Consider the following 27,333-nt stretch of genomic DNA (forward strand, 5'->3'; position numbering starts at 1 on the left):
GCTTGAAATAAATATATCATCAGGTGGGCCATATTCTTATAGTAGATTCTATTTGACTATTACTTTGGCTTACAAGTAGCTCAGGCATAACAACTTTAATCCATCAAAAAAAAGCTAAAACTAAAATTTCACAGTACTATCACAGTAGGTCACACACATATTTTCATATTCATAGATTATACCCTACTTTTCTGTCAAAAATTTTCACTCTGGGTTCATCTATTCTAATCAACCTATCAATTCTTCCTTCAAATGGCCTCTGGGTAAGGGGAGAGGCACATAGAGAGATTTTCCAGTGGCAGGAACACTCTCACAGCAACTACAAAACTTCTCTTTCAACCCTGCACATTGGAGTCTGCAAAGGTCCTAGCAACCCATCTTTGGATTTGTCATTACGTAGGACAGTGTCCATATTTTTAAGAGTAGTTAGGAGGGAAGTATCATGATCCTTATATATATTTTTTTTTTTTTTTTTTGAGGAAGATTAGCCCTGAGCTAACTACTGCCAATCCTCCTCTTTTTGCTGAAGAAGACTGGCCCTGAACTAACATCCATGCCCATCTTCCTCTACTTTATATGTGGGACGCCTACCACGGCATGGCTTTTGCCAAGCTGTGCCACGTCCGCACCCGGGATCCGAACTGGCGAACCCCAGGCCGCCAAGAAGCGGAACGTGCGAACTTAACTGCTGCGCCACTGGGCCAGCCCCCCTATATCTTATTTTCAAGTGGTTTAGCAAAAAATATCTACATGACATCCTTCAATAGATATTTTCCTAGTTGCATGCTAGCGTTTTTTTAACCTTAGCATTTTTGACATTTTGGGATGAAAAATTCTTTGTTCTGGGGGCTGTCCTGTGAATTGTGGGTGTTTAACAGTTTCCCTGGTCTCTGTTCACTAGATGCCAGTAGCACTCCCTCTGAGTTGTAACAACCAAAAATGTTTCCATATATTGCCAAATGTCCCTGGGGGTGTAAAATTACTCCATGTTGAGAACTATTGTTCTATGTTAATAATTTGATGAGCAAGAAAAAACAAATCTACACATAGGCTTCTTTTCCATAGAAGCATTGGTTAGTAACTCTGAAACTACTTTTTCTGTATTCTAAAAATGATCAAATAAATAAACATATTGTAGATAAAGGAAGCCAGGTTTCTCACTGTCGGAGAAGAGAATAACAGACATGGAAATAGGGAAGATAGAATTAATCCTGTGGTGTAGGTTATGAATTAGAGTGTGAACTCTAATAGATTTCGATGTATAGAAAAATACAGATGTAGAAATAAATATAGATATGTGAGACTGCATATATATACATTCAAGTATGTACAGGTGTATGTATTTACATATAGTCATGCATCGCTTAAGGATGGGGGATACATTCTGAGAAACGCATCGTTACGTGATTTTGTTGTTGTGTGAACATCATAGAGCGTACTCACACAAACCTAGATGATATAACCTATTACACACCTAGGCTATATGGTACTACTCTTAATGGGACCACTGTTGTATATGTGGTCCCTTGTTGACTGAAACATCATCATGCAGTGCACGACTGTACATCTATTTCTTAACTTTGTTCACTGAGTAGGCCTAGAAGCAATAAACACACCAAATACTCAGATCTTGGTTTCTAAATACCATTCCCCACTAAAAAGAACTAGGGCTCTTTGGAGAAATAGCTGATTTCAGGGCTAAGGCCAGGAAAGTACAAGATGAACAGAGAACATCTTTTATGTCATAAAATCAGAAAGGGCTCAAAAAATGATTGGGTCACATCAAAAAAGACATGAGGGGCTCCCACTGGCCAAACACAGTACAATTTGAGTATCAAAATAAATAATCATAGTGATAGATTATAAACCACTGAATAGAAACATGAATCCATGAATTCATACTGATAAAGAAAAAGGAAGGGAGGGAGGGAGACAGGAGATGAGAAAACTCTTCCTTATAGAAGCCCAGCTAACGTAGAAGGAATGAGAAAATTATGAAATCACAATTTGGCAACTATTATAGTAATAATCGATTCAGGCAAGAATCATTAGTAGATGCTAAAACTAAGTAGATAAAAGTCTGAGGAGTAACAGCATATATTTATATAAAGTTAATATCACCAGTGACAGAATAATTCAATGTGAGGCGCCTTCTGATATGGTGCCCAATATTATTTCTGTTATATTCCTGCCCAAAATGCATAGTCTGAATCTAACCATGATGAAACATTAGATATATCCAAACTGAGGGACATTTTACACAATACCTGTGCTCTTCAAAAATGTCAATGTCATGAAACACAAAGAAAAGTGAGGAACTGTTCCAGGTTAGGGGAGATTAAAGAGACATGACAACTGAACGTAAGTTACAATTCAGCATTTTCTTTTGTTATAAAGGACATTAGTGAGACAACTGACAAAATCTGAATAAGGTCTGTGGATTTGATAATAGTAATGTATTAATGTTAATTTTCTAATTTTGAGAATTGTACAGTGGTTATATAAGAGAAACAGAAAATACATACTGAAGTATTTAGGAGTAAAGGCTATCATGTCTACAACTTACTCTCAATGGTTCATGGAGAGAGAGCCAGGGGAAGGAGCAGAGAGAAGAAGACAGATAAATCAAATTTGGTAAAACGTTAAGAGCAAACGGGGTGAAACGTTAACATTTGGAGACTTCGGATAAAGAGTACATGGGATTCTTTGTCCTATTTTTGCAACTTTTCTATAAGTCTGAAATTATACTAAAATAAAAAGTTAGAAATTTTTTCTACTTATATACACATACAAATACAGAAAATATGGCAAAATACAACTGTTAAATCCAGGTGGTGGGCCCATATGGGTGTTTTCAGTACTCTTCAACTTTTCTTGGGTTTGAAATTTTTCATAACTAAAAAAGGTCTCTTGAGATTATCAATCCTAATGCCACAATCTTAGAACAAGCCTCAATCATTTCTGCCCAAATTGTTGTCCTTAACCTATCTTGCTCTTCTGCATTCTATCTTGCACTGTGATACTAGAGCAATTCTCTCAGTTAGACTAAGAACCTACATTGAATCCCTATTATATAAATCCAGACATCTTTGACTTTTAACATTCTCCACAATCCAGTCATTACTTATTTTCCATCACTCACTATTATACTCTATACACTATTATACCTACTAGTCTCCTCAGTAGCTCCGCTCATGACTACTGTCCTCACTTAAACTTGCTCATGCCATTCTCCTTTACTCCTCCAAACCTGCCCATCCTTTAAAGCCCAGGTTCAAGCCTCTGCATCAAACCTCCTGACTGCATCTAACTCTCAGCACGCAGTGGTCTCTTTTGTCTGATTTCTAGAGCTTGACAGTAAAACCCAAGCAAGCAGGAAGCCCTTTCAAGTTCCCTAATATTCAATAGCATTTAGTTTCATATTTAAAAGGAGTATGAACCCATATAGACACATAGGATTTTGGAAGAGACCTTTAAGATCAAGTAAGTACTCCTTTCATTTGAGAGAGGAGGAAATAAACGTCCAGAGATCTGAAAAAGCTTACACATCTGGGAAGTGGTGGAGATAGGATTGGAATTCTGACTCTGGCTCAATTGTCTTTCTCATAAATCATGGTACCTTCTTAGTTATATCATAGCATTAAGTGGCATGCTTTCCTAACAACCAAGTCTTTTTTTCTTCTCCAGAAATAAGAGGATTCCTATCATTGTTTTTCTTTTTAGTAACAAATGTTAAACACATGTACGTTTCACACTTATGTTCCATGTTATATGGAACATACTATTTTCCAAATAATACAATACTAGACATACAGTAGGCACTTAACTATCTGATTAACATACAAGGTAACCGAAGATTTGCATCTAACCTGTGTAGATTTTTGAAATAAACAATAATTGTAAATGAATTAATCCAACAACTAAAAAGCTGTTTTATTTTGAGGAAGGGGATCCTTTTATAAATGAAGAATCATATGTAATCTATCTCAAAGGTCTATTAAAACAGATAATTCTTGTCTGCAGCAGAACAATTCCCTTCATCATTGATGTTGTAAAACAAAACTAATTCTTGCTTTTCAAACTAAAAATAATAGAACAATTTTTATGTTAAGTAATCATGTTTCAGGAGACAGACTAATCTAGGCAATAATGAGTTTGGCTAACACAGGAACCTACTATTTGCAAATTAGTTCTTTGTGCCACATAATGAACAGGATCAGCATTTTAATTAGAGCTAATAAAGACTCCATGTTTCAAATAATGTAAACATATAAACTCTACACAGTGTTTGATTATAGAAGGATACTGACCAAAAATCTTTACAAATTAAGTTTAATATAATAAACACAAATGACTATATTCAAACTAATCAAGTAGTGTGCAGATACTCTTTTCAGAAAACGAAGTATCAATTTTTTATCAAAGATGAATGAGCAAATCTTTTTGTGCTAAGGTTGATCAAGGCCTCATTGTATTTCATATGGTTGTGTGGGAAAATGAATTATTAGTTTATTATGGCTTAGGTTCACTCTCATGGTGCCTCACTTTTGTCATGGAAACAGACTTTTTGTATCAATTTACTTCACAATCTTGTGAAGTCTTGTTATGAGTACTGATGGAAGTGTTTAGATGAAGATAAATGAAAGTCTTACTGAACCAAATCCATTTTATTTACATATGCAAGTCAAATGGATATTTTTTTAGGAACTATGATGAGGTGGAAAGATTAATAGAATCAGTTTTCCCCTTAACACAGATGGCGTAGCTTTAGAACTGCCTGGTGTACAGTCTGGGACAGGGGCCAGCTTTTCTCAGATTAAGGCTAAATGTTGTAAAGAGATCCATACCACACAAGAATCCACTAAATGAACCAGCCCTGGCACAAAGAATACCTACGTGATATCTTAAATTAAATTTGGTGTCACTATTTCTTCAGAAGAGTGACTAGAGATATAACTTAAATTTTGACCTTTGCTCTAAACATGGTTGAGATACTCTGAACCACTTGGTAAAGGGCCAAATCAAAGCATTTCTTCCCAAGATCTATTTCATCTGTGCATGTTTGTTGAAGGCTGATATAGCCACAATATGTGTTACCTCATCAACTGACAGAAGTTAGCTGGCCGAGGCAGCTGGCCAGGTGGGTGCATCCTCTTTCCACTACTATCACTCCTCCCTTTGGAAGGTCTGGTAGTTGCAGGCTTGGTTGATAAGAACAACCTTCACAATGGAGAAAGACTATTTTTCTGTCATGGATATGTGCAGTCATGTGAGATAGTTCTAGGTGGCAACCTAACTATGAATTTAACTTCAGACGCAGCCTCTTACTGTCAATTTTCACCCCTTTGCCATTCTTTCTGACCAGCTGGGTTCCTTCTTGACAACTGGATCTTTTGTTGGCTCCTTTGTCCTCCCTATTGTTCTTTTCTTTCTCTATAAATTCCCCTGCTATCATGGTCCAGCCCTACGCAAAGAATTCCCAAACACCGTTACTGCCTTCTGTCTGATCAAGTCTTATCTTTCATCATATTCGCCCCACACAGTCTGTGCTCCACCACACTTGTGTTCTTGTACACTTTACTCCTGACAGATATTATTCTTACTTTAAACATTATTCCTATATTTAAATGTTAGTACTATTTTAAAGAAATGCATGGCTCCCTTTGCCTTGTTGGCATACTCTCACTTATCTTTAACCACCTCATTTGGGAAGCCATCTTGACTACTGCTCCACTCCACCCCTGCCCTTAGCCAGGAAGTTAGCTGTGCCCTTCAAAGTTACCACCACACCTATTAAAACACTTATTAACACTGTCAACATATTTCTTTCCTCCATAAGACTGAAGCATCCTCATGTGTCTTCTCTCTCTATCTCCCAGGTCAATAAAGGTCTCAGAAATAATTGAAAATGACTTTCTACTTCTAGTTTCTGTCTTGTACTTCCAACTGCATCTCTAGTTCCTAGTGTGACAATACAAAACTGGGACACCTTTGAATGTGAAAGGAAGCAATTTTAATAATTGGGAAAACAGGCATAAATGGTTTCAGGCAAACCAGAACCTATGGTCACCCTTCCTGCTCAACATGTGCCTCACCAGCACATCTCTTCTTCCAGGAATAAATATTTCTGTTAATGACACCACCATCCTTTCAGTCACTCAGGGTCAAATGTTGGAATTATATCTGACTTCCATCTCTCTCTCTTTCAGTTTCTCAGGCCTATGGACAAGATTACCAAAGGAGAGATGATAGAGTAAGACAGGAACAGGGCCCCAAATTGGATTTTGTTCTTCTGTTTAAATTTCCACAGCACTCATCCTCGTTCAGCCTCTCAATGATTACCTAAGCCTCCTAACTGATTGCCTTACCTCCAGCCTTTAACTACTCCAATTCATTCAACAAATCTCCCAAAAGTACAGATCTGATCATATCATTTCTGTGCTCAGAAGTCTCTGAATGCTGCCAAATAATCACCCCAACTTATAGAAAAACACTCAAGTGATTATGTGAATAAACTTTAATTATACTTGTCAAACGCAACCCATATTATCTAGCTTGTGGTTTTTAATATTTTAAAATTAAAATATTTCCTTTGTCTGAGAAGGTCTCTGAATCTTCTCATAAACCTACTCATTCAAAAAATCTATCCATCTATATCTATATAATCTCTAAAAGAACTAAAACCAAAAAAATAAATAACTGTAACACTAGTACCACATTGAAAATAATGAGCAATTCCTTAATATCAAGTGTCCAGTCAATATTAAAATTTTCTCATCTGAAATTTCTTTTACAGTTGAATTGCTTGAATGAAGAGCCAAACAAGGTTCACACATTGCATCTGGCTGAAACATCTTTTAAATCTCTTTTAATTTGTAGGATCCCCCATCCTTTCCTTTTTTCTCCCAAATCTTGCAATTTACTTGAAGAAACTGGGTCGTGTCCTACAGAATTTTCCACATTCTGGATTTTGCTATTATATCCCCACCAATCATTTAGAATATGTCCCTAGTTCTTTACATATCCTGCAAGTTGGCAGTTGGATCTAGAATCTTGACCAGATTCAGGTTCAGTTTTTTGCCACTGCATATGTCATATGTGGTATGACACACTTTAAAGGTCACATCAAATGATACTTCTTTCATGAAGCTCAGGTTGCCTTTCTTCCCCTTCTTCCAAGATAAACAAAAAGAAACCAAAAATCTGGACATTCTTTCTCCTTTCTTTGACTCCTAATGGGAACAACCATCAAGAAGCAGCTTATCATCTATCCCTCTCCTATCACCAATTTGACTAGAAACTCCTCAAACCCCAAGGACAGTCTTATCAGTCTTTGAAACCACCAGAGTCCCTGGCATAGTTCCCCAAATAGAGCACATTTGCATTAGAAACTACTTGGACTGAATTCCAGTTTTCTTTTTACCTTATCTGGAACACGTCTGCAAGCATATAGAAAACTGTGATTTGAGCTACATCCTTATTTCTGTTCAAAAGTAGCATAAATTGATTGAAAATAATTAATATTTCAGGATAAACGTATCATTGCCATCATCATTTTATTTATATCTCATGGTGAATGTTTGACCTACTTTAGATTATTCTCTTAATCCGACATGACTAACATGAAGGGTAGCACACTATAATTTGAAATAAAGATTGGCTGTTTTTTAAAAGGGAAAGAATAAAATTTGAAACTAATGGTTCAAGAGTCAGGAATAGGGTTTCAATGAGGAAAATAAAGGGGCTATTTTCTACAGCTCTCAAGGTTAACACTGTGGTCTAACAACTTATACTCTTCGTTTAAGAGAAAAATTTTGTCAGCCTACTGAACCTAATTATACAGATTACAAAGTATAACTACACATAATCAAGCATAACTCAAATGTTTCTAAGTGCCAGGTAATACATTATTTTTAAGAATTTATACAACTCTTACAAAAGAAAAACAATGGATTAAATAACCACTTAGGGCCATGGTGACCGTTTCTTAGAGACTTCTAAAATACGCCTGCTTCTAATGGGTGATTTTTCTTTATATCTAATCATTGACTGACTATTGACAGTCTGTTCTTAAAATCAAGCTGCAAAACCTTTCAAGAGGTGTTGATAAAGATATGATATCATTAACAAAAGTTGGCAATCATACAGAAATGTGAAGAAAGTTTTGGGGTTCTGTTTTTGCTTTTGTCACCTTAATTTAAAGCAAGGTTAGGGAAACTGATTCATCTTCACTGGCACCCCAAGCAATTACTAGCAGCATTTATACACCCACCCTCCTTCCACATGCACCTTGTATTTTCAAGTGTCTTTCTTTCCCACATCTTTCCCTTTTATTCCCTTTTCCTTGAGACTGATTTCCCAGCCTATATCGTGGGCACTTTCACAGACAAAATTTAGCTTTCCTGTGGTACTCAAGGATTAAAAAAACTTTACCCCCTGACATCTGGCAAAGTAAACAAACAAATAAATACATTATCATTTGGAAAACATCCACCACCAACAACTGCTTTTCCCTAAAAGATAAAGTAGGAAATGCTTTTTTGAAACCACAATCTTATTCAATTAATGAAAAGTTACCCTTTAACAGATAGTTCTGCTTTTATCAATCACTATCATCATTATTATTAACAGCGCCTTCATTATGGTGCTTAACATGTTACGTTCCCAATACCCTGGTAAGTGATCTACAGGCATTATTTCATTTAATCTTCACAATAACCCTATGAAGTCATTTTTCTCCAATGTGACAAATGAAAAAACTGAAGCACATAAGGGTTAAGCAATTTGCCCAAGGTCTTATCACAAATGCAAGCCAGAGCTGGGATTGAACCCAGAGCTCTTTGACTCTTAGTTTCTTCGTTAGAGTGTGTTCCTTTCCTAATGCTCTTGTGGTTTTATAACTTTGATGTAAGAGGTCTATTATTAATTTATTGAATAAATATCTGAATTTTACTGAACATCTGGCATTGTGGTAGGCAATGGGATAAAAATAAAAATCTAAAACAGACATAAAATCACAAAAGCACTAGTAACAGTTGAAGATAATTAACACAATCATAAATACTACTTATAAATCAATCTGAACTTGGGTGCTAAAAAGATTTCTGGGAGATTTCTATAATAAAAAAAGCCATAAGAACAGCTACTTTTGTATGACAGGTGTTCATTACTCATTCACCTCCCCTCTTATTTCTCTGTGTTCCCACAAAGGTCCAGATAACGACATTTTTTTCAGTATCAGCAACAACATTTCATACAGTAACAGTATTGCGTTTCTGAGAAGAATCAGAAATGCTCCAAGATAAGCTTTCTGGACTGTGCGAATATTAACCTAGATTTATTATTATGACACTAGAAAAAAGCACGCCTCCTCAACACCAATGGTCATCTGAGAAGAGCGCAGATCACCAACAGTGCTAGAAATTACGATCATACTTAAAGACAGGTTGGCAATTGGTTGCCTGGGCCAGTATTCCTCAGGGCTTCCCTTGGTAATAGAGCTCAATCAAAGGTGGTTCAAAGAGCCACGTGAGCTTCAGTATCTGTGGGGAAGAAAAGAGAAGGCCAGGATGCCCAGAACAAGGAACGCTAAGAGAATCTGGGTAATCTCTTTGGTAACCACCCCCTATCCCTATCATTGTACCACTAGGCCAGCAGCAGAGTCATGTAGGGTAAAACTAAGTCTTCCTTATATAATCCAAGGCTCAGGGTCTGGACTAGAAGATCTCTTAATAGTCCAGCCAGAAGCACTGGAATTTCTATACAGAGAAAGTTCCACAGCTGCTTTCGTTGCCGATTCGAGAGAACTGCCTGGTGTTAGTCCACTGTTACCAACATGTTTAACCCACTGGGCTGAACTTATATGTCAACTTTTCTGTGTGCAATAAGGCAATATAAAAAAGACTAAAAGGTGACAACCACAGATTTATCAATAAGTCACCTCAAGGTACTTTATTTTAAAAACACTTTTATAAATGCTGATTTATTTCCTACCCATTTCATTCTAAACAATATCAAGAAATAAATGTACTTCTTACCTAGAAGTGAGACAAGTGAAAGAGTTTATTATATGCACTGCTTATCTTAGCCCCACCCAAAATTTCTAAAAGAGCATCCTAAGAACCTAGGGACATTTATTGGAGGATAGGGAGGACCAGAAAATGAGGAAATTTAAACTGCTACCATATGGTAACAGAGCAAACAGGTGGTTCTTTCAAGAAAGTTAATGATTTTACCTTTTTCTTTTCTTTTTTCTTTTTTTGAGGAAGATTAGCCCTGAGCTAACTGCTGCCAATCCTACTCTTTTTGCTGAGGAAGAATGGCCCTGAGCTAACATCCATGCCCATCCTCCTCCACTTTATATGTGGGACGCCTACAACAGCATGGCGTGCCAAGTGGTGCCATGTCTGCATCCAGGATCCGAACCGGTGAACCCCGGGCCGCTAAGCAGAACATGAGAACTTAACCACTGCGCCACTGGGCCAGCCCTACCTTTTTCTAGTTTATGTTATAAGTGTTAGTAAGTTTCTATCAGAGACATGAAGGTAAACACAAAAAAACCACAGCTGCATTTCATATGCAGAATATCACTCGCAGTTTCGCCTTTCATAACCTTGATAGATCCCAATTTTATAATTTCAACTTTTTGTTTGAAGCACTGGCACCAAAACTAACATTTTAAATTTTAGTTCCTGCTACCTTACAGGACCTGTTATACAATAAAAATATACAAAAAAGTTAACCTTTCAACTAAAACTTAAAACTTCACATAATACATGGAATTGAAAAGGATGAATCTGATGCCCTGGTTTAAAACGTCATAAAAACATGTTAAAAGTACCTTTTAATAGGGACACTTTAGCAAGAGGTTCATTTAGGTCTTGCTCATCCATTTGGGCGTCTACAGAGAGGGGAAAAAAGACAATTACAAACAGTAATCAGCTCTATCAGCAAGCTATCATTATCAAAATAAGTAACTGAAATTTATACAGCTATTGATAAATGGAAGCATTGTTTTTTCCCAAAACACAAACTTTGAAATCTCCACTCACATTAACCTGCATACCTAAACTGCTCTATTGGTAACAATAACATCTGTAGATTTGTAAACATTAGGTTAAAACTCACCTGTAGTGTCGTCACTACTTTTTTCCTTGCTTGGACTCAGAGTATCTGATAAATCAGATTCCTTTGCTCTTGCCTGGTTTTCTACCAAGAAAAAAATAAAAGTAGAATCCCATTATAATTAAATAGCTTATATCAATAAAACTGCTTCAGGCTATGCGTGCTCTAAATCTACTGGTATGCAAAATACTTTTAAAATTAACTGAAGTCACTGAAATCTCTTACTTCTGTACCACTCTAGTCCAAAATGGAATGCTGGCTATTACACGTAGCTCATATTAAATTATAATGTGGATTGGTGTCTGCTGTGCAGAGGGCTGGGGCTTTTGTTCAAGGTTGTCCACTGGCCAACTGGAAACAAAAACGAAGCAAGCTTTGCTAAAGTATTCAGAGAAATGCAACAAATATAGCAAAATTCCCAAGGCCATGGGGACATTGTATGAAGATGATAAAAGCAAATGGCTCTATTATATAAAAACACAAGTTAGGTTGCCTTAGTAATATTTATACTCATAATAAAATTCTAAAAAAAAAAAAAAATCACAATTATTTGTTATAAAAGTAACAGTTAAAACAAGAAAATTACCAGCTTTTTATATCTAAAGAAAATATAATGATACCTGAACTACATTGAGAAAAACTTAAAATAAAAAAAGTTTTGAAATTATTTGCAAGTAGTGTGCTGCTTGATCCAATAAAAGATATTCTAGGGCTAGTTTGCAATGAATTGCTCTCAAAAATATTAACTATAAGTCCAATAATTTATTAAAGATGACTGACTATTAATTAGGCCCTGTATACTATCGCATGCATTAGGATAGCATTTACAGAGATGGCCATTTCGCTCACCATAATCCTACAGCACTTCCCCATTTCTCCATAAGGCCTCAGCCAAGCTTCACATCCCAGAATTTAGCCATAATCTGGTCCCTGCATTAATTCCCACAGGAGCTCTGTTTCAGTCAGGTCAGCCTCTTTACAGGGCTGAGGCATGCCAGCTCATGATGGCCTGCAATTCTTTGCTTGAGTTTACATTTCCCTAAATTCAACGACCATTCTCTCTACTTGGCCTATTCATTCCGTAAGAGAGAGCGTAAGCCCCATCACCTCTAAGGAAGTCTTCACTTCTTCAGCATGCAGCTCCTTTTAATTGCATCTTCTCTGAGTCTTGTGTTTTAGCAATTAATCATGATCTTTTTTTTATCATTCTGTGTGTCTATATATCTTATTTCCTTAGTGAGATTATAAATTCACTAAGCATATGATTTTTTACAATGCTATGCACTTGATTGTACTGTTTGTGGTAATTTGTATGAAAAATGTAAATAGGCATATCCACTTCTAGTACTTTTTCTAAGGAAACAATAGACTATTTATAGTACATATAAGGATGTTCATTGCAACATTCTTCATTATGGAATGGAAAATATTCAAGATATATTCACTACTATTAAGTAAAAATAAAGTCTGTTAAAGAACAGTATGTATAATATGACCCCATTTATTTATTTTTTGAGGAAGATTAGCCCTGAGCTAACTGCTGTCAGTCCTCCTCTTTTTGCTGAGGAAGACTGGCCCTGAGCTAACATCTGTGCCCATCTTCCTCTACTTTACATGTGGGACGCCAGCCACATGCCAAGCAGTGTGTAGGTCTGCACCCGGGATCCAAACTGGTGAACCCCGGGCTGCCGAAGCAGAACGTGCGCAGTTAACCACTGCGCCACTGGGCTGGCTCCCTGACCCCATTTAGAATGAAAGTAGTTATACATTTAGCTATGAATTTTTAGTTATATTATTTATTCAAGTCTAGAAGGATCTAAAACAGAGTTACCAATGGTCTTTTTTGGAGGTAGGGACATGGCGGACATTTACTTTCTAACTTCACACAGTCATACATTATTTGAAAAACTATAGTGAATATAATTATATTATAATCAACTGTGTTATAAACAACTAAATCAAGAGATATTTTTCATTTTGAAAGTAATCAGAAAGATATCTAAAACCATTACCGTCACCAATATTTAGTACAATATTAAAATATACATTGTTATGGCTATTCCATATAAGAACACCCCTATAATTTGTAGCTTAACTTATGAAACAGGTGATGGATTACAAGAAGGCTTTTGCTTCTTTTCTCACTGCCATTTCTAGCCGAAGGCCAACTGCTGAGAGACAGGGAGCTTAGATTAGAAGTGAAGTCACTGACCACAGAGGCCCATGGGAATCCAATCTATGACCTCTGGTGCACTGATAGGGTGTGTAATCAGACATTTCTGAATGTTGTAGTTTTGATCACAAAGTTACAGTCTCAAATAAGGCATGCTAATACATCTAATCTATAATAGATAGAAAAACAACAACTCTGGGGGAATGGAAAAGAAAACAGAAAAATGACTCTCTTCTGATTTTAACATTCTGGGCAATTTTATGATCAAGATATTGAGGTAAACCAAGAGGAATATACTTTCAAAAGTATTCTTCTGGCTTAGAAGGAACTTTTACTTTATATTTAGAGTATTGGCCAGGAAGGTAAAACTGCCATAAAGGTGGGACCAAATCTTCCATTAAGATCCTACCAGAATATAAACTTCATGAGGGCAGGGATTTTTGTCTGTTTTGTTAACTGCTATATCCTCATTGCACAGAACAGTGCATAGTATATAGTAGGTGCTCCAAAAAAAGGATGACTGAAGGTACAAATTTACTTTGCATAAGAAGGCAAGATTTTAGCAAGTCAAGACATGATCCATCATTATTGTGTCCTGATACTACAGTTCCTATATCAGGGCAAACAAAATCTATTCAAGAATGAAACACAGGACACAACAAATGAGTGGTAGAGTATCTATTTTTCAAAATATCTATTCTTCAGTTAGAAGCAGCACCCAACTTTCTAGTATTAAAAAGTCATTACTGGGGCCAGCCCAGTGGTGCAGCAGTTAAGTGCACACGTTCTGCTTCGGCGGCCCAGGGTTCACCAGTTTGGATCCCGGGTGCAGACCTACACACTGCTTGGCATGTGGCTGGCGTCCCACATGTAAAGTAGAGGAAGATGGGCACAGATGTTAGCTCAGGGCCAGTCTTCCTCAGCAAAAAAGGGGAGGATTGGCAGCAGATGTTGGCTCAGGGTTAATCATCCTCAAAAAAGAAAAAAAAATGTCATCACTGGTTGATTCTCTCTGCAGTACTTAATCATTAAGATACACACCAATAGTATATAAAAGGAAATGGAAGAATAGCTAGATTATCATTATGAATAATTTACTGTGCTTTGCATATGACAATTATTATTGTAGGTAATATTTATTAGGCTTATACTATATAAAAACTACCATCCTGAAGATTATAAATGCTAAAGTCAGGTTGACTGAATTTAAATCTTAATTTCACCACTTAACAGCTCTGTAATTTGACATAAGACACAACTTTTCTTTGCCTCAGTTTCCTCATCTGTAAAGATGAGGGATAATAATGACCTTAACAAGGTTGTTGTGAGGGTTCAATGAAAGAATAAGCACATAGATTGCTGCCTGGCGCATAACTAAGTCTTCAAAAATATGAGGATTATACTTTTTAATTGGTCTTATTTTACAAATAAAGGAAATGAGGTTCTCAGAGATAAATTAATTTGGGTACCAACATCAATATTAAACTGTTCCCAAACTGAGAAATCTACAACAAGGTGACTATTTTCACTGTATCTTTGAGTAGACAGAATGATGGACAGGCAAAACAAACATACTGGCCATAGACCATTTCCTACACCACTGGAAGCACTACTTGCAAAGAAAGCAAGGTTAAAAATCAAGAAAGGAAAGGAGAACTAACACTGGTTGAACGCCAGAATGTTGCTTCCTGCTTCATAAGCAATATTTCACTAAATTCCCACAAAACCCTGCAAGTTAAATATTGTCAATCCCATTCTACAAATGAAGAAATAGGTTTAAAGAGCTAAAGTAGAGGCCGGCCCTGTGGCTGAGTGGTTAAGTTCACATGCTCCACTTCGGCGGCCCAGGGTTTCGCCAGCTCGGATCCTGGGCACGGGCATGGCACCGCTTATCAGGCCATGCTAGGGTGGTGCCCCACGTGCCACAACTGGAAGGACCCACAACTAAAAATACACAACTATGTACCAGGGGGCTTTGGGGAGAAAAAAGAAAAAAGAAAATCGTTAAAAAAAAAAAAGAACTAAAGTAAGTTGCCTGAGGGCACATAGCTAGTTGGTGGTAGAATCTGGAGTAGAAAACAACTGTTTTCTTTCTACTTCCACCCCTAAAGCTATTGTAAACATATAATGACTGCAAGTTGAGTTAGGGCTTTAACAGAAAGCATATGCAATCTATGATCACATTTTGCATTAGGTGAAATATCTGAAGGAAATACTAAGATTTGTAATAGCTAGTAATCGGCAATTTCTAGTAATATTTTCAACGCAGAAAATTCTATCAAAAACATGACCAACGAAAGCATTTAAAAAAATAAGACAATTCAGCCAAATCCAAAAGAAAATATTTTATAGCCCGATATAAAGCACTTAAAATGTAACTTATTTCAGCCATCTAGTTTGTTACAAGGTTTAGTGTACTACTGCATGTTAACTGTGAGAAGTGCTAGTAAAATTGTAGTGCTAGTAAAGGTTCCAGTTGACTGCCGATAGAAAAATCTCTGGGTATATAAAACTTCTATCTGGATTATCATTCTTAAAGGACGTATTTACCTGCATGGACTTACTTGCTATAATTTACTTAATAAATGCCCTTATTATTGGACACAAGTTTTCCTCATTTTGCTTTTAAAACAACACTGAAACAAACACACTTGCATATTTGTCCAGTTTGTTCCTTAAGATAAAAACCCAGAAGTGGAATTGCTGGATCAAAAAAGCATGTTCTTTAAAGCTTTCAATACATATTTTACAGCTAGGTTTCAAAAGGACATCAGTAAGATTGCACAAATCTTTTTTATAATGACATCACATAATTCGAAGCAAATATATTCTAATTCAAAATGTATTAAATCGAAATACGAACACACTTTAATTAAAGAAGCACTGATTTTGTTTTCTAAGGTTCCACTTCTATTTCAAAGTGTTGGCTATTCAACAAACTAATCTGAATAGGTCTTCAGGTGGTGAGGTAAAAGCTATTTTAAAGTCTGTTCTCATCTCACTTTAATAAGATGAAATAAATTGCCATATGTACTAAAAATAGTTCACTGTTCTGAAACTCAATGCCTGTTTGCCAGAACAATATTAGTGATGCATAGTCTACGCATTCTTTCCCCAAATATGGCATCTGCCGTGTACAAAATTCAGAAAGGAAGCCCCAGATATTTGAAATAACACTATCCTTTTAAATATTTTTAAAAGCCAAATGGATCTAGTTACTTTCATAAAACAGAATGTGCTGAAGCTGAGTATTCCAAACTTCTTTCGCTCATTTTTTTAATTGACCAAAATGATTGTGAATCTAGTTTTAAATTTTACACTGGTATGTTCTGATGAAAGTCCTAGAATGATAATGAGCATATCCCACCAAATTTATTTGCCCAATTTCCCTATACATAAAAGTGACTTGATAATATGATGTTTTAAAACCCACTTTTCTTCTCTAAATCTAACAATTGTAGCAGAAAAGAATTAATAAACTACTTCACACAATTATAGGACTCCACGATAAAATATAAGAAGATTCTACATTATCACTTTGGTTTAAATCAAATTGAGATGCCAAGAATTAAGAAAATATTAAATATCATAAGAAATGTTAAAGGTACGATAACCACAAAAATGGAATTGTAAGCATTTTTCACCTGTTGTTTCAAAAAAGATTTACATTGTGTTTGATTAAAATTTTGACATCAAAGCTGAAACTAATGCTGGAAGTGAGACAGAGAGATCATAACAAATCTTTAATACCCAAAGAAACTCATTCTAAGCATTTAAAAACACACACATCTATACTCATTTAAAGAGAAACTTTCCAGTTAAGATATCCTCCTTAAAACAAAACTCCAACTACTTTATATTATTATCTGATACTGTTACTGGATTGCCATTTTGTGAGCTATAAGAAATAAACTGATGAAATAAAATACTATGAATAGTATTTAGAGAGAGAAAATAAAATACTATGACCTTGGAAACGTACACTAACCTTCATTATCCAAAAGAGCTGTCAAAACCCACAGGAAAATCCCACAGAAAACCCACAGAAAACGAACCTTTTGAAAGCTTTGTTTCTTCTACCACTTTGGTTAGATGACCCTCGACGATCAGCCTCTCTGCCAAAGAAAATAAACATTACTATCCAAGCCCAAACCGAGTAGCATTTCCCTGAGCGGGGCAGTGTAACACATTCCATGACCAAATTTAAAGATGATAACATTACTCCCATGACTAGGCTTCAACAAAAACTTGAACCTGAAAGAGGAACTAAGAGAATTCGCACTATAATAGAGCAATCAGGTTAGGGGGTAGGGACACAATTTGCCTTTTATTTTCATTAGTTTTCATGTTATTTAAAAAGCCTAGATCTTTTTGAAAAGGACTCAGAAGGAACAAAGCAAGCAACTCTTTCAAAATCAAGGATATTAAGTTGAAATAAAGGAATTCTGAGAAGGTATTTTATTTAAATAAAGTAATACAAATTATATCAATAGCATACTTTTCCCTATTGATACAAGTCAGCCTATATGACGTGTTTCAGTAAAATGAATCATTTTAGAAGAACTAATTATTTAAATAAATTTAAAATATTTTTGTTTTGTTTTATGGGGGATTATCTGTAAATGTCTAATGTAGCTTCTTTATAATTTATTTAAAGTCAGATTTTCATATTCTGTATTTCACTGAGGAAGATAACACATCTATTCTGTATATCCCCTTATTTAATCCTGTATGTCAGTTAGTCTCCTTCAATTTACACTTTTGCGGTACATGAAATAATTTCTCTTTCACTCTGCCACCTCCTGCAACCTGGTCTACACCCACCACTCAACCACTGAAGCTGCTCCAAGATCACTATAACCTCCTATCTGCCAAAGCCCATGGCTCCTTTTAATACTTTTCATTTCATATAGGATTTTTGCAGTATGTAGCGCTGTTTCCCCCTCACTCCTTAAAAACAACTTTTTTTAAGTCAAAGTAATAGATTCAATTTTAAAAGCCATTAGTCTTACAAGATGTACAATGTGAGCTGTCCTATTCATCCTCTGTCCTACTCCACTCCATTCCTGAAATTCAATTCCTGGAAGCGACAACTTTTAATTTTTAGCCATTTCTTCTGGTATTTGCATTTATATTTCTAAATAATATATTGCTATTTGTCTATTTTTCCATTTTAGACATTATTTACTGACAATCTCTTATAGATGATTAAGCTCTCAAATCTTACTATCATCCTCATAAGAGTTACATTTGAGACATCTATAATCAGTATTTATATTACGACCATTATTTATATCTGGGTCATATAATATGCTATGATTACATTTCTCATGTACAACATTTAGAATTTTTGGAGCTTAAAACGTCTTGTTTTGTTTTGCTAGTTTTTTATATATCTATCTCAAAGAGCCCAAGTTCTCACAGAACTATAAAACTCTCAATATTAACATATCAAACATATCAGGTAATCTATCACATTATATATCCCTGTCCCTCCCTCCCCCCAGCCCTTTAATCTTCCTGATCCAGTCTGGACTATATATATCCTGTGCAAAATCCTTTGCCCCCAGATTCCAAATCTTCCTTTTCCTGTTCTATTCCCTTGTTTTAGAGTAACATATCCTCTGAGAATTTCCTGAAAAGTAGTGGATAGAAGGTAAACGCTTTGTGACTTTTGTTCCTCTGAAAACGTTAGTGTTCTATCCTCACATTTGACTAATGCTTTGACTAGATACACAATTCTATAAAAAATAATTTTCCTTCAGAATTTTGAAAGCATTGTTCTACTGTCTTCTAGCTTCAAACTAGAAGGTAATGCCAGTCTGAGTCCTGCTCCTCAGCATGCACAGTAGAGACTTCTTGTGCTCAGCAATGGCTGGTTTGCCTATCCTGTTTGGGCACCTGGGAGGACTGGACGTTCCAACTCCCTAGGCACTGGGGAAAGTCTATATGACTGGTTCTAGCCACAGCCAAAGCATTCAAGAGAGAGCAGGAGTCTTCTATACTTCTCTCTTCCCCTACTCTAGCAACCAAGTGTTGACATGGCAACACCATAGGATGGTAAAGCCTCCATTAGCCTAGATCCATAAATAACATGGTGGAATAGCGTTCTCCCTCACCAAGGACATGTACCATGAGAGAAAAATAAGTGTTTGTTAAATTAAGCCACTAAAATTTCAGGGTTATTTATTGCTACACTATAATTGAGTTTATTATGACTATTACAGTATGAGAGCCTTTGTTTCTCTCTGGCCATTTTCAGAATTTTCTCTTTATTCTTGGTGTCCTTAAATTTCATATACTTCAGTACATGATCTCTTATTTTTTTGCTGAGGAAGATTCACCTGAGCTAACATCCAAGCCAATCTTCCTCTATTTTGTATACAGGTCGCCACCACAGCATGGCCGCCAATAAGTTCCGCACACAGGAACCAAACCCAGGGTGCTGAAGTGGAACACACCAAACTTAACCACTAGGCCACAGGGTTGGACCCACGGTCTTTTTTTTTCACCTGAGGTTAAATTCACATACCATAAAACAATCATTTTAAAGTGAACAATTCAGGGCCATTTAGTACATTCACAATGTTATGCAACCACCACCTCTATCTAGTTCCAAAATATTTTCATCACTCTAAAAGGAAACCTCATGCTCACTAAGAATTTACTTCCCATCCTGCCTTCTCAGTCCCAGCCATCACTTGTCTGGTTTCTGTCACTGTGAATTCCTACACTGGATATTTCATCCAGTATAGTGGATATGTGACTTTTTGCGTCTAGCTTAGTGTGTGGTCTTTTAAAATACATTGTACTGAGCATTCAGTGCATCCTTGCAGTTTACAAGGTCATATCTTCAATTCTGGGGAAGTATCTTGTATTCTATTTCACTGATAAATTCTCTTTTCTCACTTCTCTTCTTCTTCTACTCTCTCCTTTCTCGCGCTTAAGAAATCTTCTTATTTAGACGCTAGATCTCCAGGATCAATTCTCTAATTTTCTTAAATTTGCCCTCCTTTCTTCCTTAAAGAAACAAATTTAAAAAAACCTCTTGTCTTTTTTATTATATCTTCTGCAATGTTTCCTCTATTTTCTCTTCTAATCCTTCTACTGATTTTTTTTTTAGTGTAAAAGGAAGTTTATTGTGCTAAATATCTTTTTTAAAATTTTTTATTTTATTGAGGTCATAATAGTTTACAACACTGTGAAATTTCAGTTGTACATTATTATTTGTCAGTCAACATATATACGTGCCCCTTTACCCCTATGCCCACCTGCCAACTCCCTTGCCCTCTGTTAACAACTGATTTGCTCCCTTTGTCCACGTGTTTGTTTATCTTCCACATATGAGTGAAATCACATGGTGTTTGTCTTTGTCTGGCTTATTTCGCTTAAAACAATGTCCTCAAGGGCCACACATGTTGTTGCAAATGGGACGATTTTGTCTGTTTTATGGCTGAATAGTATTCCTATATATCACATCTTCTTTATCCATTCATCAGGCAATGGGCACTTGGGTTGCTTCCATGTCATGGCTGTTGTGAATAATGCTAGAATGAGCATGGGAGTGCATAAGTCTCTGAATTGCTTATTTCAAATTCTTTGGATAAATAGCCAGTAGTGAGATAGCTGGGTCATATGGTATTTGTACTTTTATTCTTATTTTTATTTTTTTTTGAGGAAGATTAGCCCTGAGCTAACATCTGTGCCCATCTTCCTCTATTTTATATGTGGGACACCTGCCACAGCATGGCTTGATAAGCAGTGCATAGGTCTGACCCTGGGATCCAAAGCAGCAAACCCCGGGCCAATGAATTGGAGTGTGCAAACTTAACCACTACACCAACAGGCTGGCCCCTCTATTTTTAATTTTTTGAGAAATCTCCATCCAGTTTTTAATAATGGTCGCACCAGTTTGCATTCCCAACATCAGTGTGTGAGGGTTCTGTTTTCTCCACATTCTTCCCAACACTTGTTGGTTTTGTCTTAGTAATTATAGCCAATCCAACAGGTGTAAGGTGATATCTCATTGTAGTTCTGATTTGCATTTCCCTAATGATTAGTGATGTCGAACATCTTTTCATGTGCCTATTGGCCATCTGTGTATCTTCTTTGGAAAAATGTCTATTCATATCCTCTGCCCATTTTTTGATTGGGTTTTTTTGTTGTTGTTGAGTTGTATGAGTTCTTTATATATTTTGGAGATTAACCCCTTGTCGAATATATGATTTGCAAGTATTTTCTCCCAGTTGGTGTGAATTGTCTTTTTGTTTTGTTCCTGGTTTCCTTTGCCTTTAATTAAAGCAGCTCTTTAATCTGATGTAGTCCCATTTGTTCATTTTTTTCCTTTCTTTCCCTTGCCTTAGCAGACATGGTATTTGAAAAGATGCTTCTAAGACGATGCTAAAGAGTGTACTGCCTATATTTTCTTCTAGGAGTTTTATGATTTAACATCTTACTTTCAAGTCTTTAATCCCTTTTGAGTTAATTTTTGTGGATGGCAAAAGACAATGGTCTACTTTCATTCTTTCGCATGTGGCTGTCCAGTTTTCCCAACACCATTTATTGAAGAGACTTTCTGTTCTCCATTGTATGTTCTTGGCTCCTTCGTCAAAGATTAGCTGTCTGCAGATGCGTAATTTTATTTCTGCATGTTCAATTTTGTTCCATTGATCTGTGTGTCTATTTTTATGCCAGAACCATGCTGTTTGATTACTATAGCTTTGTAGTATATTTTGAAGTCAGGGATTGTGATGCTTCCAGCTTTGTTCTTTTTTCTCAGGATTGCTTTAGGTATTTGGGGTCTTTTGTTGCCCCATATGAATTTTAGGATTCTTTGTTCTATTTCTGTGAAGAATGTCATTGGGATTCTGATTGGGATTGCACTGAATCCGTAGATTGTTTTAGGCATTATGGACATTTTAATGATGTTTATTCTTCTAATCCATGTGCATGGAATATCTTTTCATTTCCTTATGTCATCAGCAATTTCTTTCAATAATGTCTTACAGTTTTCATTGTATAGGTCTTTCATCTCCTTGGTTAAATTTATTCCTAGATATTTTATTCTTTTTGTTGTGATCGAAGTAGGATTGTCTTCTTTTTTTTCTCTCTTCACCCCAAAACCCTCCCATACATAGTTGTATATTCTAGTTGTAGGTCCCTCTGGCTGTGCTATGTGGGGCGCCGCCTCAGCATGGCCTGATGAGTGGTGCCATGTCCGCGCCCAGGATCAGAACTGGCAAAATCCTGGGTCGCCGAAGCAGAGTGTACGAACTTAACCACTCGGCCATGGGGCTGGTCCCAGGACTGTATTCTTGAGTTCACTTTCTGTTAATTCATTACAGAGTATAGAAATGCAACTAATTTTCATAAGTTGATTCTGTACTCTGCAACTTTGCTGTAGCTGTTAATTATTTCTAATAGTTTTCCGATGGATTCTTTAGGGTTTTCTATATATAAAACCACGTTGTCTGAAAACAGTGAGTTTCACTTCTTCACTGCCAATTTGGATACCTTGATTTCCTTTTCTTGCCTCATTCCTCTGGCCAAAATTTCCAGTACTATGCTGAGTAAGAGTGGCAAGAGTGGTCACTCTTGTCTTGTTCCTGTTCTCAGAAGGATGGCTTTCAGTCTTGTACTGTTGAGTATGACGTTGGCTGTGGGTTTGTCATATATGGCCTTTATTATGTTAAGGTACTTTCCTCCTATACCCATTTTATTGCGAGTTTTTATCATAAATGGATGTTGGGTCTTGTCAAATGCTTCCTCTGCTTCTATTGAGATGATCATGTGGTTTTTGTTACTCATTTTGGTAATGTGGTGTATCACACTCATTGATTTGTGCATGTCGAACCATTCCTATGTCCCTGGTATAAATCCCACATGATCATGCTGTATGATCCTTTTAATGTATTGCTGATTCGGTCTGCCAATATTTTGTTGAAGATTTCTGCATTTAGTTCCTCAGCAATACTGGCCTGTAATTTTCCTTCTTTGTGTTGTCCTTATGTGGGTTTGAGATCAGATGATGTTGGCCTTGTAAAATGTTTTAGGAAGTGCTCCATTTTCTTCAATTTTTTGGAATAGTTTGAGAAGGAGAGGTATTAAATCTTCCTTGAATGTTTGGCAGAATTCTCCAGGGAAGCCATCTGGTCCTGGATTTTTATTTTTGGGGAGGATTTTGATTACTGTTTCAATCTCTTTATTTGTGAATTTTCTACTCAGACTCTCTATTTCTTTTTGATTCAGTTTTGGGAGGTTGTATGAACCTAAGAACTTACCCATTTCTTCTAGATTGTCCAATTTATTGGCATATAGTTTTTCATAGTATTCTCTTACAATCCTTTGTATTTCTGTGGTATCTGTTGTAATTTCTTCTCTTTCATTTCTAATTTTATTTATTTGAGTCTTCTATTGTTTTTCTTAGTGAGTCTGGCTAAGGATTTGTCAATTTTGTTTACCTTCTCAAAGAAACAGCTCTTAGTTTCGCTGATCCTTTCCATAGTTTTCTTTTTGTTTCTATTTCATTTATTTCTGCTCTAATTTTTATTATTTCCCTCCTTCTGCTGACTTTGGGCTTTGTTTGTTCTTCTTTTTCTAGTTTTGTTAGGTGTAGTAAGATTACTTACTTGAGATTTTTCTTGTTTGTTAAGGTGGGCCTGTATCACTATGAATTTCCCTCTTAGGACCACTTTTGCTGCATCCCATATGAGTTGCTATGGTGTATTTTCATTTTCATTTGTCTCCAGACATTTTTTTATTTCTCTTTTAATTTTTTCAATTACTATTGGTTGTTCAGAAGCACGTTGTTTAGTCTCTACATGTTTGTTACTTTCTCAGCTTTTTTCTTGTAGTTCATTTCTTTTTTTTTTTTTTTTAAGATTGGCTCCTGAGCTAACAACTATTGCCAATTCTTTTTTTTTTTAATTCTTCTTCCCAAAGCCCCCAGTACATAGTTGTAGATTCTTGTTGTGAGTGCCTCTGGTTGTGCTATGTGGGATGCTGCCTCAGCGTGGCCTGACGAGCAGGGCCATGTGCACACCCAGGATCCAAACCAGTGAAACCCTGGCCCGCCGAAACAGAGCACATGAACTTAACCACTCAGCCACGGGGCTGGCCTCTCTTGTAGTTCATTCTAGTTTCATAGCATTGTGGTTAGAAAAGATGCTTGATATGATTTCAATCTTCTTAAATTTATTGAGGTTTGCCTTGTTTCCCAAAATATGATCTTTGAGAATGTTCCATGCGCACTTGAGGAGAATATGTATTTTGCTGTTTTTGGATGGAGTGTTCTATATATATCTATTAAGTCCATCTGGTCTAGTTTTTCATTTAATTCTACTATTTCCTTGTTGACTTTTTGTCTGGATGATCTGTCCACTGATGTAAGTGATGTATTAAGGTCCCCTACTGTTATTAAATTGCTGTTAATATCTGCTTTTAGGTTTGTTAATAGCTGCTTTATGTACTTTAGTACTCCTGTGTGAGGCGCATATGTGTGTGTGTGTATATATATATATATATATATATTTTTTTTTTTTTTAAAGATTGGCAGCTGAGCTAACAACTGTTGCCAATCTTCTTTTTTTCCCCCCTTCCCAAAGCACCCCAGTACATACTTTTATATCCTAGTTGTGAGTGCCTCTGGCTGTGCTATGTGGGACGCTGCCTCAGCATGGCCTGATGAGCAGTGCCATGTCCACAGCTAGGATCCCAACTGGTGAAAACTTGGGCCACCAAAGCAGAGTGCATGAACTTAACCACTCAGCCACAGGGCTGGCCCCTGCATATATATTTATAAGTGTTATGTCCTCTTGGTGGAATGCCCCTTTTATCATTATATATTGCCCCTCTTTGTCTCTCATTGCCCTTTTTATCTTGAAGTCTATCTTGTGTGATACAAGTAGGGCAACACCTGCTTTCTTTTGTTTGCCATTAGCTTGAAGTATCATCTTCCATTCCTTCACTCTGAGCCTGTGATTGTCTTACAGTTGAGAGGTGTTTCCTGGAGGCAGCATATTGTTGGGTCTTATTTTTTAATCCATCCAGCCACTCTGTGTCTTCGGATTGGAGAATTCAAGCCATTTACATTTAGAGTTATTATTGATATATGAGGGCTTAATGCTGCCATTTTATCACTAGTTTTCCAGTTGTTCTGTATTTCCCTCATTTCTCATCCTGTGTATTTCTGACTGCTAATTCAGCTTGGTGCTTATTTACGACGGTTTTCTCAGTTTTCTCTTTATTTATCACTTGTGTCTCTGTTCTGATTTTTTTTTTAGTGGTTACCATGAGGTTTGTATAAAAGATCTCCTAGATGAGATAGTTCATTTTCTGATAGCCTCTTATTTCCTTAGTCTAAGCAGGTTCCATCCCTTTCCTCATCCCTGTCTAAGTTATTGGTGTCACAACTTATTTCATTTTTTGTTGTGAGTTTGTGGTTATAATGAAATGATTATTGATGTTTTCCTTCCTTTTACCTTTAATGCTATAATTGTTTGCTAACCTGTTCTGATAGAGAGCTGCAATTTTCTGATTTTGTCTGCCTATTTATCTCCTTGCTCAAGGCTTTGTAAACTCCTTTTTTTTTTTCAGGTATGAGGGCCTTCTTGATCATTTCTTGTGGGGGAAGGGTCTTATGGTGATGAACTCCCTTAGCTTTTGTTTATCTTGGAAAGTTCTTATTTCTCCACCACATCTGAAGGTTATTTTCATTGAACAGAGTATTCTTGGCTGAAAGTTTTCATCCTTCAGAATTTTGAATGTATCATTCCACTCTCTCCTACCATGTAGGGTTTCTGCTGAGAAATCCACTGAAACGCTGATAGGGGTTCCTTTGTAAGTTATTTTCTTCTGCCTTGCTGCCCTTAATATTTTGTTTTTGTCATTGACTTTTGCCAGTTTTACTAATTATATGCCTCGGAGAAAATCTTTTAACACTGATGTAATTAGAACTTCTGTTAGCTTCTTTTATTATTAAAGATTTTATTTTTCCTTCTTCTCCCCAAAGCCCCCTGGTACATAGTTGTGTATTTTCAGTTGTGGGTCCTTCTAGTTGTGGCATGTGGGATGCTGCCTCAGCATGGCCTGATGAGTGATGCCATGTCCACACCCAGGATCCGAACTGGCGAAACCCTGGGCCGTCAAAGCAGAGCACACGAACTTAACCACTCGGCCATGGGACCAGCCCCAGCTTCTTTTATTATTATTCCAGCTCCTTCCCCAGATTTGGGAAGTTCTCTGCTATTATTTCTTTGAACGTGCTCTCTGGTCCTTTCTCCCTCTGGAATGCCTATAATCCTTATATTGCATTTCCTAATTGAGTCATATATTTCTCAAAGAATTTCTTCATTTCTTTTTAGTCTTAGTTCTCTCTCCTCCATCTGAAGCATTTCTATGTTTCTGTCCTCTAAATTGCTAATTCTGTCCTCCATGATGTCAGCTCTGTTATTCAAGGACTCCAGATTTTTCTTTATCTCATATTGTTTTTCACCTCCAATGTTTCTGATTGTTTTTTATAGTTCCAATCTCTTTTGTGGAGAATTCCCTCTGTTAATTTTATTCCTGATTTCATTGAACTTTCTGAGTTTTCTGGTAACTTGTTGAGTTTTTTTATGATAGCTAGTTTGAATTCCGTCATTTAGATTGTAAATTTCTATGCCTTTAGGATGGACTTTTGGGGGCTTGTCACTTTTCTTCTGGTCTGGAGTGTTAATATACCTCTTCATACTATTTGATTGGGTAGATTTGTCCTTTCACATACTGGTAGTATCTGGTTACAGATGCCACCTGCTGCCATGGGTGGGGGGGTAGGGGTGGCAGGAGCTGTGTATTCTGGGCCTTCTGTGATCCCTGACAGCTATGCCTATCCTTTGGAAGCTATGCTGACAGAGCCTGTCTGTGTTGGCACACTTGCCGCCACTGCTTTATAAATGTATGTGCAGGTGCTCTGGCTGGGGTCCCTTGCTCAAGCCAACCTGCTGAGCTGATGTGCCAGGCAGGAGGAGGGGCATTTTGTTTTGCATGCGTGATCCCAG

General features: G+C 36.6%; 1 protein-coding gene across 50 annotated transcripts in view; it reads right to left on the minus strand.

The window, feature by feature from the left end:
- SLMAP (sarcolemma associated protein) overlaps positions 1-27,333 on the minus strand; it is a 158,682-nt gene that overhangs the window by 18,343 nt on the left and 113,006 nt on the right. For 46 of the 50 annotated variants that reach the window (XM_070574857.1, XM_070574858.1, XM_070574842.1 and 43 more), the window contains 3 exons: positions 17,353-17,412; positions 11,128-11,208; positions 10,841-10,900 (listed from right to left, as the gene is read on the minus strand). In XM_070574857.1, coding sequence (XP_070430958.1) covers positions 10,841-10,900; positions 11,128-11,208; positions 17,353-17,412 — 201 coding nt within the window. Of the gene's footprint in view, positions 1-10,840; positions 10,901-11,127; positions 11,209-17,285; positions 17,413-27,333 lie in introns of those variants that run through there. The other 4 variants (XM_070574861.1, XM_070574862.1, XM_070574860.1 and 1 more) reach the window with 3 other exon arrangements.

The sequence above is a fragment of the Equus przewalskii genome, chromosome 15, assembly GCF_037783145.1.
Source record: "Equus przewalskii isolate Varuska chromosome 15, EquPr2, whole genome shotgun sequence".
Classification (NCBI taxonomy): Eukaryota; Metazoa; Chordata; class Mammalia; order Perissodactyla; family Equidae; genus Equus; species Equus przewalskii.